Consider the following 13,448-nt stretch of genomic DNA (forward strand, 5'->3'; position numbering starts at 1 on the left):
CACACAAAATGCATATCACAATATTCCACGTGTGAAAACACAAGAGGCATATTTCAGGAACTCATCACACAACTAATTTACCACCCATTCACAACCCCGCCGCAACGTAATCTGTAGCCTCTGTAAGTAGCGCATGAGATTACGGCAACTGTGAATCACGACACTCAAGGACAAACAGATAGGAGTCTCAGCTGACAGGTACAGTGCATGGACCCGCTAGAAGACCACAGTTATGTCGGGCCATTATCTCCGTAACCATTCAACTTTGGACATAGGTGTTTTGGGTTATATCGGCATACTTTAACATAGGGAACACCCTCCCGAAGTTTGGTCCATTCCTCCTGGGACACCCTGTATATACACACACACACACACATATACATAGGAAGCTCAGTGTAGAAGGAGAATTAGTAACACTGTGATTACAGCAAGTGTTTTGACTGGTAATGAGTGTGTGACTCTCTGATATGATGAGTCTTTTGCATAGTTTACAAACATTTTGATTGGTATGTCAATAATTAAAGGTTCTGCTTGTTCAGACTTGCTGTCATTGAGCTTGAATCCTGTTATTCTTGTTGTGAAGTATATATTCAACAGTGAGATTTTCTAAGTGGCATATAAGAGGAATCAGCATTTGATTCCCAGAAGGGGCAAGAGATTTTCTTTTTCTCTCCTCCACTGCTTGTCTCTCGGCCAGCTTCTTATCTGCTGAAAATTGTTTGTGGCATCTTCTTGGTGGGAGGAATATGAGTGGCTGGGGCCTGAAGCAACCACTCATCTTCATATAGTGGCAGGGATAAGTATGTGTGGAACTGTAGCCCCACTTCCCCATTCATCTTCATGGTGTGCTGATTTGAGCACAAAAACAAATTTACTTTACCTTTATTTTATATAAGGAAGGAGGAGGTGGGATAGCTTACTTGGTATAGTGACAGGCTGTGGGCTGAATGGGTGGGGTTCAATTGTAAGTAGGGTAAGGAGATTTTTCCCTTCTCCAAAGTGTTCAGACCAGCTCTGGGGTCCCATAAATAGGAGGATAATATTAAAGTGGTTCTTATGACCCAGAAAGAAAGAGACCACTAGGATGACAAAGACATAGATGGATGGATAATATTAAAATGGATCTGAGAGAGATAGGATGATGTGGTATGGACTAGATTGATCTGGCTGAGAATAGGGACCAGTGAAGCTTTCTTGAGAACACGGTAATGAACCTTTGGGTTCCATAAAATGCTGGGAAGTTCTTGAGTAGATGTACAGGCTGGGGTGCAGAAACTTCCTTTTTGTGAAGATGCATTGTGAAGGGAGGGGAGATCGCAGAAAAGTGGGGATACGCTCAGCGAATGCAGCAGTCGCGGAAGTTTCTGTCTGATACCCTCAATAGGAAACATGAGGTGGACGAGTGAGCAGCGTGCGTTTGCTGTCGAAGCCTATTTTTCGAACAACCATTCCTACGTGGCGGTGCAGTGTGTGTTCCATACTCACTTTGGAATTAAGCCCAGAGATCCGGTTCCCAACCGGAAATTGATTGTTTTGTGGGTAGAGAACTTTAGGACAACCGGGAGTGTTGTGAAAAATCATCAGGATGACAACGGACCATTATGACACGAGAAAATGTGGAGGCAGTTTGACAGTCGATTTTGAGATCTCCAAGATGCTCCGCTCGCAAACATGCAGTCGCCCTAGACATATCCAATTGTTCAGTGCACCGAATTCTTCACGAACATCTTCATTTCCATCCCTATAAGATGGTTGTTTACAAGAATTGTCACCACGCGATTTCCACAACCGAATAACGGCGTGTGAAATGTTATTGGAAACTTTACCCCTTGACGCACTTGTTTTCTTTAGTGATGAGGCACATTTTCACCTATCCGGATATGTCAACAAGCAGAACATGCGCTATTGGAGTGGTAACAGTCCCAGAGAGCTCCATGAGAGGCTGCTTCACAGTGATAAGGTGACAGTATGGTGTGCGTTGTCGAGAGTTGTAGTTACTGGCCCCTATTTTTTGAAGAAGACAATCATGCAGTTACTGTCAATTCACAGTGGTTTGTGGACATGATTAAAAACTTTTTCGAACCAGCTCTTGAAGAAATGCATCTAGGAACTGGTTCCAACAGGATGGTGCCATGGCCCACGCAGCCCGAGCTTCGATGACAGTTTTAAGGGCAAAGTTCCCTGGACGGCTCATCTCGCTTCGAGGTGACATGCCATAGGCAGCACACTCACCTGATCTAATGTTTTTTTATGGGGATACCTCAAGGCAGAGCTTTTTAAACATCACCCCACAAACCTTCTTCAGCTGAAGAATGTTATTCGGCATGAAGTAGCCCAAATTCCGGTGCACATGTTGGAATGTGCAGAGGGGAACTTCAGAAAACGGTTGCATCAGTGCACAGAGAACGGTGGCAACCACGTTCAAGATATTTTGTTTAAAACTACATGATTTAAAACTTTAAAGAATATTCTTTCATTAGCTAAACATAAATTTTGTCCTATCAGCAATAATTTTTCTTTTATTTGCCTTCAAAAAAAGGAAGTTTCTGCGCCCCACCCTGTACAACTAGCGGCTTCTCAAGAAGGGCTCAGCTCCATGAAGTTAGTTAGATACTCCAATCAGTAAGTGCTCATAAACAAGAAGAAATATTGGCATGTGTGCTCTCTGGCTTGCTGCAGTATAAGTATAGAGCCCTTTGAAGTTTGTCTCTTCTCAGCTTTGTGACTCAAGGATAGACATGTTTGTGCAATTATAATGAAGTAGTATAAGACTTTTGATTAAGATATTACTGCCATGCCTCACATTTCCATGTTTGGGTGATGTCACCATGATGTGATTTCTGTGACACCAAAAAATGCACTTGCAAGTCTCAACAACCATAGCAGCTTGAAGGCTGTGGTCATGTACACATGTTGTGAAAATGATATTGCTGAGTGGAAAACTTACTGGGATGCCTTGAATGGCTTTGAAGTAAGAGCAAATAATTATTTCCTTCATTAGTATGTAATGATAAATTAAAGGAGTGAATTTTCTTAATAAGTTATTTTAAGTGTTTAAATATGTGCATGGCATCTGTTTTGTAAAATGTACATCTTATAACTTGAAAATGCTTGAATTTTTACCAAATGTCAGCTCATTTTTGTAGAATTATACAAGAAAATTATATGAGATAGGCATAAGTTACAAATTTGATGGTATGTTCTGTACAGTGCCAAGCCACCGTGGTAGGTTTCCTTGCATCATTGGCAGCAATGATAATGGGCTGGGTTCCTGAAGGAAAATTTGATGTGGCTCATGGTCTTCTCCTCTGTGCCAGTAGTCTTGTTACCGCGTCACTTGCGAGCTTCGTGCTTGGTGAGAAACTGAAACAAATTATTATGCCTTTGACATTTAGCTGTTTGGTCTTTTAACATTGTCAGCATATAATATTTTATTTAGAAATTGGGAACTTTATTTTGGTCTTTTTATCTTCTAAAAAGTTACATTCATTTTAGTTGGCTGGACATTGAACCTCTTGAATTTTGTAAGGATCAACAGATCTATATATTCATAACAGTGATATGAAGTTGCATTGCTTCTAGTTAAAATCCTTAGATGGAGTTCTTGTACAGCTGTAATTGGGAAAAGCTGACATATTTAATAAAGACAGAAATTATGCAATAAATATATTTGACAGAGAAAGCAAAAATATGCATTTCCATTTTAGAGCACATGAAAAGTGAATGTATGTGTTCAACCAGAATTTCTGCTTGCAGTAATATGAGGAATGTACAGACATTTCTCCATACTGCAGTTGACTTGTCTGATGGTCTTTTAAATTAGAAATTATTCATAGTTCTTGAAAACAGGTTTTTACATTCCAGACTCCCCACCTCCCCCTGCCTAAAGAATATAGGTGTCCAGGATATGTTTTAAGGTCTTTACTGAAACTTATAAGCTAATGGCTTTTGCAATTTAACCTTTGCTGCTCAGTTTAAATTCATTGTATCCTTATTCAGTCAAGCCACTTAATAACAAATTACTTCAGTATACTAAGTTTTAGTGTGCCTGGTAACAGACATAAATTTTATTTTGTTGTGATGCATTAAGAGACATTTGATTGGTCTTTGATCACATGTGCCATCTGGATTTTACACAATCATCATGCACATCTTTCTCAACACGTTATATCACTCAGTCTCTTTCGCCCTTGCTGTGTTCACAGCACATTCAATCTCTTCCTGCATCTTCATATTTCCTGAGGAACTGTTTCCTCAAGCAACTCATCACTGCTGTTGGAAACATATGAGTATTGCTAGGTCTGTCATTGTTTTTGGTTAAATTGGAGGTAATATAGAGGATGGATGCAAGTGAGTGTGTTGCTACTATTGTCCAGCAGTGGTGAGGAGAATCTACAAATTGAGGGATGCTGTCAAGAAAAGTGCAATTCTGGCGAAACATATAGATAGAACTTAATGAGAAGAGTGCCTTAAACCAGAAAAGTATCCACTATAAATCATCATGTTTGTACAAAGATATCTAGAGAAGAAAGAAGTTTCCTTGTTAAAGTGGGTGCTTTGAGTCTCTCAGAAAGTTCTTTAATGTTTGTGATTTGAAACTTAATGGGGAAGCAGGAAATGCTAATGAAGAGGCTTCAACTAGAAGAAGAGTGTGTGCAAAGGACAGTAGGACAGTGACAAACAGGAGGTCAGTACAGATGAATCTGAGCTCTTTTGGAAATGGTGACAAAAATTATCTCCCATGAAGGAAAGATGGGTTCTGAATTTAGGTTCTCAAAGCACAGGCAACACACTATTATTCTATAATGATACTGAAGGAGACTGCAGGATGAAAACATTTTTAAATTATCCTGGTGAAACCCTATATATGCTGAATGGCTATTTGAAGTCAGGTAATTGGAAAAGTGACCATAAAGAATGCTTGACACGCTTCTGGTTTGTAGAAGGAACTGCTCTAGAATGGAAATGAGATAATATGGGTACTGCTGACATTGGATAATGCTTGGGCAGTGTAGACTGAGAATTATTATTTCTTAACATGAGAGTGGTTTCTCTTCCATGAAACATATCATCAGTCTTGCAGTCACTGACTCAGAAAGGAATAGCCACCTTTAAGGCATAATATTTGTGAAGAGTATTTTCCAAACTCATAAAGGAAACCTGTAGTGATGATAGGCAAATTTTGAGGGGGGTTAGAAATCATGTGCAACTTCAACATCTTCCCCGCTGTGGATATCTTGGTCTGTCTTAGAATGATGTAACTCTGTATTGAATGAATTGTATGTTGAAGAGCATGCTGCCACAGTTTGTCTGCAACACTAAAATGTCTGAGACTCCCTGGCAAAGGATATGGGATTATTGTCATTGGTGATGAAAGTGTAAATGTACTACAGGGCGTTCAGTGATCGAGGAAACCTTGCAGCAGGATAGAGGAGACATGACATTTCTCACATATTGCTGTTGTAACTGCCGATAGCAGAATGAGTCATTAGCACTGATAAATGCATGCACTCTCACTAGCATAGAGTGGATGGAACGTTTCTCTGCGACTACTGTGCCCTTCCCCACTAGTGAGGGTTCAGTCATGTCGCTGAGTCCCTCACATCAGTTTCTATACATGCACACATTTATAGGAATACTGTAAAAAGATAACACAAACTTACTGTGCTTTATAACAGATGCTGGAAGTGACCCCCTTCTGCTTGCAAACTTGTCTTGCAGCACATAAATAAATTACGTGACACTTTCTGAAGTTGGTCCACAGCAATTGAACCAATTACACGTGTAATGTCATTCTTCAGAGCTTCAGTGGTGCGAAGATTATTCTTGTAGACTTTTCCCTCTAGGTTTCACCAAAGATAAAAATCACAAAAACTGAGATCTGGGAGGCCACAGTCTCCTGCTGATTATTGTCTTGAAACACTTCCTGTATTGCGACCATGGATGCATTAGCTGTAGGTGCTGTAGCGTTGTCTTGCTGAAAATACCCATATTGTCTTTCTTCAGCAGTCAGCTGTTTGAAGAACGGATTCAGTATATCATTAACGTAGCGGTTCACGGTTTTGTGGAAAAATAAGGGGCCAGTGATTCGGTGTGGAATTACAGCACACCACACCCCCACCTTTTCACTCTGTGATGGCACTTGCTGTATAGCATGAGGATTTTCATCGCTCCATATTCTTTCATTTTGTGCATTGACATGACCACTAACATGAAGCCACGCTTCATCAGTCATGAACAGAAACTGTGGATCCACGATTCCATCGTACACATTTTGCAGCAACCAGTTGCAAAAAAGAATTCTTGCTGCATAATCTGGTTGCTTCAGCTCATGCGCAACTGTTATTTTATACAGGAAAAATTTGATTAATTTTGTGGCTGTGAGAGCAGTTCCTAGAAAAAAACATCGGTTTCCTGTGCTAAGCGTCTTAATGATTTTCGAGGACTGATCTACAGTCATGCCTCAATATCCTGAACCTTTTCTTCAATCAGCGAATCCTCTTCAATTGCTTCTTTATGTCACACACTGAATCTGTGGCCCACCACTTTTTCACAAGCTTGGATACACACATCTGTGTGGGAACTGGCAAGTGAGGATATTTACGAGGAAAGTTACGAATAGATTTCCTGTATGTTTTTTCCTTGCAAATGTTTCAAGAATAAACATGCTATTCAATAGTAAACTTCATTTTGGTATAGAAAACCCCCCCCCAAAAAGGGGGGGGGTTACATAGAGAGACAGAGAACAAGGTGATCTCATAAGCCTAAAAAATTAGGGGGTAGATGCAAAGACAAATGTGCAGACAGGCAACGAGGTAATCTCATAAGCCTCCTTTTATTTTTCCAAAATAAGGAAAGTAGGCCAAAAAATAGGTTGAAGGCATTTGAGTAGAGGGTATTGAGGAGAATATTTAGAGTTAAGAGGAGGGAAGTAACAGGACTTTGGAGATCATGATGTGTGCTGTGTGTGCTGGTACGATGATCAAATCAAGCATTATGAAGTGGGCGTGACACATAGAATACATGGGAGAGAAGAAAACTCTCACAAAATTTGAGCAGAGACCTGGTGGAGAAGAGACCACTTGTTACATTTAGGCATAGATGGGAAAATTTAGAACTAGAGTGTGATGGTGTGAACTGGGCTTATCTGGCTCGGGCCAGTCTAGTGGCGTGCTTTTGTGAACATGGTAATGAACCTGAAGTGGAGAATTTCTTGACCAGCTGAATGACTTTGCAGGATGGACACTGGTTCATGAAATGATACTTACACTGTGATAGTTAACACCATGACATAATCATAATGCAGACGTGTCATTCATGTAGACTTGCATGTGCCTGTTTCATTGCTGTTTCACCTCCACACATGTACTCCCCCCTCACACGCATGTGCTGTCTCTCTCTCTCTCTGTGCTGTCTTCACTCCTTAGGAGAAAACATTGCAATTGTTCATGCAAAGTAGAACTGTGTGAGCTCAATGCTGTGACTCTAAATCTTCCTTGTTACAGTATTTTGTGCTGTGTTATAGTCATTCTTGGGAGTGTTAAATATTTACTGCAGTTTCATTTTTGTAGTCCGGCATCACATACATTGCTTTGAGGCTTATGAAAATATGAAGAAATCCACTTTGAAGTGTAAACTTGGAAGAATATTCAGTGTGCAGTTGAAACATTTTCTTTTATGTACAGTAGTCTAAATTTGTATTAGCATGTGGCCTTACTCCCTAACATTCTGAAACCAGAACATACTAGACCTCAACCTGATTCAAGTGAACTAGCCCACTTTAGCTCAAATTCCATAAATCTCTTGTACTCTTATTGTTCACTCTACACTTTGTGGATCCATACATAGAAATATTTAAGAGAGGAAAGTGCAATGAAAGGGACACTTAGAAGATTATGTAAGATTTGAGGCTTTCACGGCAGTGACTATGAAGAAAGCAGTCTTCTGGGATTTGGCACCGTGTATATGTGGTGTTAAACACCACATATACATGGTGCAAAATCCCAGAAGACTGCTTTCTTCACTTAGAAGATTGTTCTTCAAATTACGCATCCCTCGAAGTGTTGCTGATTTCTTGTCTTGTTCTTTACCATGCCAGGTCTTGTGATGGTTGCAGTGATTGTGTCTTCACGACACTGTAATATAAATCCTGATAATGTGGCCACACCAATTGCAGCCAGCCTGGGAGACCTCACCACCCTAGCGCTGTTGTCATGGATTGCCTCCTTATTATTTGCAGCCATAGGTATGTTAATCTCATGCCCAGTCTTTCATTGTCTCCAAGAAAACTGGCTCTAGCAGTCACACTTCTGTCTTAGTGAGGTGCCTTGTTTCAATCTTGGCTGGGTCACTGAATATCACAACTAAGGTTTTTTCATGGTGTTCAGTCATTCCAGACAAATGCTAAGATAGTACCTTAAATTAGGCCACAAACCTTCCCTTCCATATCCTTTGAATTCATTATTCACTGTCATCCCATTTTTCAGTGCTACATAATCTGAGTTGGTGATGGCATCATTAAATAACTATAAACAAATTGTCTGCTCTCACAGAAATGAGTGCAAATAACATTGGTATCAAAAGTATGTTTCACAGAACTGAATGTTTCATTGAGAGATCTTAAGGGTTCCCACAGATGAATTTCTCTTTTTCATTCTCCATAATAAAATTGCAGGTAGTTAGAGATGCAGGCATCAAAACAAGGGGAACTGTATTCTACAAGTCAGTTAAAATTTTGGCATTTGCAGATGATATTGATATAATTGGTAGAACACAAAAATCTATGAAAGAAGCTTTTCTTAATTTGGAAAGAGCAGCAAAAAAAGATGAATCTACAAATTAACCAAAATAAAACAAAGTACATGCCCATTTTCAAACTTGATGGGCACCTTCATTCAGAACAATTCATAAACTTCATAACCAGTTTAATAATGATGGTTCAGTGTTGGAGAGGCAATGTCACTGGCCATTGTGCGTTCTCTGGAGAACATTGACGCTGTCAGAGTGGTGCTGCAAAGAAGCCCCAGTAAATCAACAAGGAAGGCTGCAACACAACTAGGGATATCTAGATGATTGGTCCAGTGAATGTTGAAAAGTGATTTGAATTTGTATCCGTACAAGATGTCAGTGCTGCCTAAACTTACAGTTCAAAACAAATATCAAAGAATGGTGTTTGCTGGATGAAATCAGAATAATGAGGTATTGTTTAACAATGTTTGGTTTTCTGATGAGACACATCCACTTGGATGGTGTGGTTAATAAACAAAATGTGCGATTTGGGGCTTCAGAGAATCCACATGGCATTCATGAAAAGGTACATCGTGCACTGATAATTACAGTGTGGGTTGCCATCTCAACTTATGGACTGCTAGGGTCAATTTTCTTTGAAGTTACATTGAACAGTGAGCACTATTTAAGCATGTTGCACAATACTGTTGTGGCTCACCTACTTGCTACAGGTTTGCCTCACACAGTGAACGTTGGTTTGGACTTTCTCCAAGACATTTTCAACTCACATGTTAACTGAAACTGATTTCCTGATTGTTTTGCGTGTGGGCAGAACTTGCCCTCAAATAGTCCTGATTTAAACCCATGTGACTACTTTCTTTGGGTAATCCTTAAGGAAAAGATTTTTCTGAAAATGCTGCACACATTAATAGAATTGAGAGCAGTAATTGTTCAGGCCTTCAACGAGACAACTGAGGGTTTGTGCCACCATGTAATCAACAGCATCACTGAAGAAGTTGCCAGACGTAATGGGGGTCATGTTGAACGCTTGATTCACTTATGATAAATCTCCATGCAGTGGTCTTTCTCTTTGTTTGTTATTTTCTAATATTGTAATTGAAATAAAGATTTTATTAATAGATTGAATTGCCAGCAGAATTACTTTATCCCCTTCAGTATTCCCAGAACATTTTCATGATGTACCTTCTATCCCTACTAGAAATACCCTGAGAAACTTTCAGGCCCAGTACTGTACAGTGTCTGTTACATCCTGATATTTCTCTGGGCTTTGTAACAGGTTTTCCATGTAGTTACGTTTCTGAGAAGATGGCACCACCATATTGAATAATTTACACAGTTTTCTTGATGTGCTGGCAGTGTATTCTATGCGTCAGGGTTGACAGAATCACATTTTAAGCCACCACTGAATGGATTAAATGCGTGGACTATATGTTACAGCTAGGCCGTGCCATGGCTCAAGTGGTTAGTCACTGGCTTCCCACCGCGGCAGCCTGGGTTCGATCAAGTGGGATTTGTGGTGGACAAAGTGGTGCTGGAGCAGGTTTTCTCTGAGTACTTCGGTTTCCCCTGCCAATCTTTATTCCACCAATTGCTTCACAATCACCCTCACCTATCATCTGGGGCTGGTACAATACGCCAGAAGTGGCTGCAGTACAAGGGACTTAGTCCCACCCCACTAGCAATAATAAAAAAATATGTTACAGCTGCCCATAGGTGGGACAGTAAAGAATGAAAGTTATGAAGCTGCTTACATATTCTTATTGTTTACTAAAGACTGACATAGCAACTTGTTTTCTCTTAAGACTAGAGGTAGTTGCTGTTTTGTACAAAGAAATATGGAAGATTCTCTGAATCTTCTGATCTGTTATGTTTCGACTATCATTGTATACCACTGAAAATAGGTTGCATAACTTACAAACCATATATTTCTTGACATTAATTTGTTCTTGGGTTGTTGCACCATGTGGTTGTGGGCAATGTTGCCAATAGTTTGGAGCTATATGCAGCCTCTATCGTCATTGTCAAAGTGACTTTGTTGCTGAAGATGGAGGCAGCATGTACCTCCTAAACACCAGCAACATCACCGACAGTCATACAGTACATCAACCCTAGAGCATAACTAATATTGTAACGTGGATGGCCAGAGCGTTGCTGGGTAATGGACCGGTAAACATACGTGATACACGCTGGCAACAGCAACCCGCTTTTAGGTAGTGGTTCAATAAAAAGACTCCCGCACAGGTGCAGTGACATCGCACTGCAATAGTGGTAGCTATCACATAACTGCCTTTCTGTGGAGTCTGTGCCATGATCGTTGCTGTGCAATTACTCAGTAAACATATTCCAACAATATAGGCTGTTTTCTGCATGGTCATTGTGGATGCTATATAACGACAGTTATATTTGTATTTGAGAGTGTTAATATGTTTAAGTGACAGCCATGGGAAGTTTGTCGTGTGAAGACTTGGCGTGTGATTGCAAGACTTAAGTATGTGTAATATTTATAGTGATCTGAAGTGACAATTTCTGTGTGGAGATCCATATGACTAGTAGAAGACAGAGAATCCTAGTGTTTGTGCAACGGTGAACTGGAAGTTGTGTAAATCAGTGATAGCGCTGTATTGCATCTGAACTAGAACCCAACATTTCATCACACGTACCCCCTACACATGACAATATCAATAATTAATTCTTGTGAGAGCCTAAAATCAACTTTTATTTCACAGTATAAAATGTTAAAGCTGTGCATGTCATCATTTTGTTATAGATTAGAGTTGGAAGGCAGGAGCTGCAAAATGAAAAAGAAATGACACTGCAAATGAAACCAAAGAAAAATTGCAAGCATTTAGCAATAAGTGTCATAGTCAGTAAATTAAGCCAAGATCACATGGAAATCACATTACAATTATCATCTTCAGTTAGTGACAGGGACTTGTCATATACTGATTTAAAGTGAATGTGGGAAACTGATTGCAATCCTTGTGGGTGCACTGTGTTGCACTTTCTGAAAATGTACTGAATGATTTTTATATTAATTTTGGATCCCAGGATCAAGTTAATGGCCCCAAAGGTGCTATAGTGACCTTTTGTAAAACCCTTGTTAAAGGTTTTGGTGAATCATAGCACATTTGAACTACTGAAACACATTGTCATGTGTAGGGGTGACTATTGACAGGGTCTGAATTGGATGATTAGATTTATTGACACCTTATTCGCACAATTCAGGGCTATAGGCAATACAGAGCTATCACTGATCTACACAGTTTACAGTTCACGGTTCCACATGCACTAAGGTTCTCAGTCTTCACTAGTTGTATCCTGGCAATGGATTTATAACAGTCTCACTGTCACTTCAAATCATTCATGAAGTCTTCTTTTCACAGTCTAATTCATTTCTTGCCATTTCTTCTCAATCACTTTTGACTGCCATCTCCAAAACTTGACCCATTTCTTGACAACAACTAACTTTGTGCTGCTGAATACTTTGCATGGGTCATGCAGAAAACACAGCCTCTGTTGTTAAGGGGGTGTGTTTATTGATCTTTTGCCAAGCAGTGGACATCCTATTGTTGCTCCCATTTTTCCCACCGGAATGTGTTTACCGAGTCGTTGCCTAGCAGTGGGTGTACATGTCACAATATATTTGAAGAAAATTGGACACAAAGGTAATTAAGCTACAGACACTGGGCACCAAGTTAGTGAAAACCTTAACTTAAGCAGCATTACATAGGATTTCATTGTATCCTTTTGTTCAGAAAATCCATATATTGTTTTCACAACATGTTCGGAGTTTCTAGGTCTCCTCATGGTTCACTACTTAACTTTTCATATTCATCTACCTCATCACTTTTTCTTCTCTCCTAGACTGAAGCATTTATGTGTATATTTAACTCCAGATGAGCGCCAGTGGCTCGCTCCGGTCATCATTGGAATATGTGCACTGCTGACACCAGTGTGGGGTTGGATAGCTGCCAAGAATAAGTACACAAAGGAGGTTCTGGACACAGGGTGGACACCAGTTATATCTGCAATGCTGATTAGCAGGTTAGTGTGGCTTCTCTGCAGTATATATACATGAAAGGAAGCAGCTCATTGAGCTACCCCTATTCTCATTCTGTTGGTTTTAACGTTAGATTACTGGACTGGAGTATGCTTTAGTGTTTCATGCATAAAAAATAATTGGCTGCAACAACTGTTGAAATGATGGCTAACATTAGCACTCAATTTGTAGAAAAGTAAATTGAATAGACTCCTTTAACAGTAATCCTTGCAAGACTACTGAGGAGAACATTTACAAGACAAACACATTTTATAACAAAACCAATACAGAAAAGCTTAAAAATGTACTGTAGTATCCATAGGGACTTCTATGCTTGCAGCTCAATGTTTCACAGAATATCCATTTTGTCAAGCTGTTTTAAAAGAAATTCAGAGTTGGAGCATCAGGGTATTTGTCCAGAAGAGAGCTTCTGATTTCTCTCTTTATTTTTATAGTTCCTTTAAATTTTCCAATATTGGCATCAGTTAAGTGCCATTCATTCTTTGAAAGCTTTGTTGTGCATATGATGTAATTTTGGTTCATACCTTCATCACTGTAATTAGTAACTAGCTGTACCCGGCCACGCGTTGCTGTGGCTCAGTCTAACGAAATATTTCAATTCAAACGCAGATCAATCGACACAGCTCAATCCCACCGCCAA

General features: G+C 39.8%; 1 protein-coding gene across 8 annotated transcripts in view; it reads left to right on the forward strand.

The window, feature by feature from the left end:
• The window catches only part of LOC111871311 (solute carrier family 41 member 1), a 46,216-nt gene that overhangs the window by 17,125 nt on the left and 15,643 nt on the right, over nt 1-13,448 (forward strand). For all 8 annotated transcript variants that reach the window (XM_023864326.2, XM_023864327.2, XM_023864329.2 and 5 more), the window contains 3 exons: nt 3,211-3,355; nt 8,099-8,245; nt 12,645-12,792. In XM_023864326.2, the coding sequence (XP_023720094.1) occupies nt 3,211-3,355; nt 8,099-8,245; nt 12,645-12,792 (440 nt within the window). The remainder of the gene's footprint in view (nt 1-3,210; nt 3,356-8,098; nt 8,246-12,644; nt 12,793-13,448) is intronic.

Source organism: Cryptotermes secundus, unplaced genomic scaffold (assembly GCF_002891405.2).
Source record: "Cryptotermes secundus unplaced genomic scaffold, Csec_1.0 scaffold1116, whole genome shotgun sequence".
Taxonomy (NCBI): Eukaryota; Metazoa; Arthropoda; class Insecta; order Blattodea; family Kalotermitidae; genus Cryptotermes; species Cryptotermes secundus.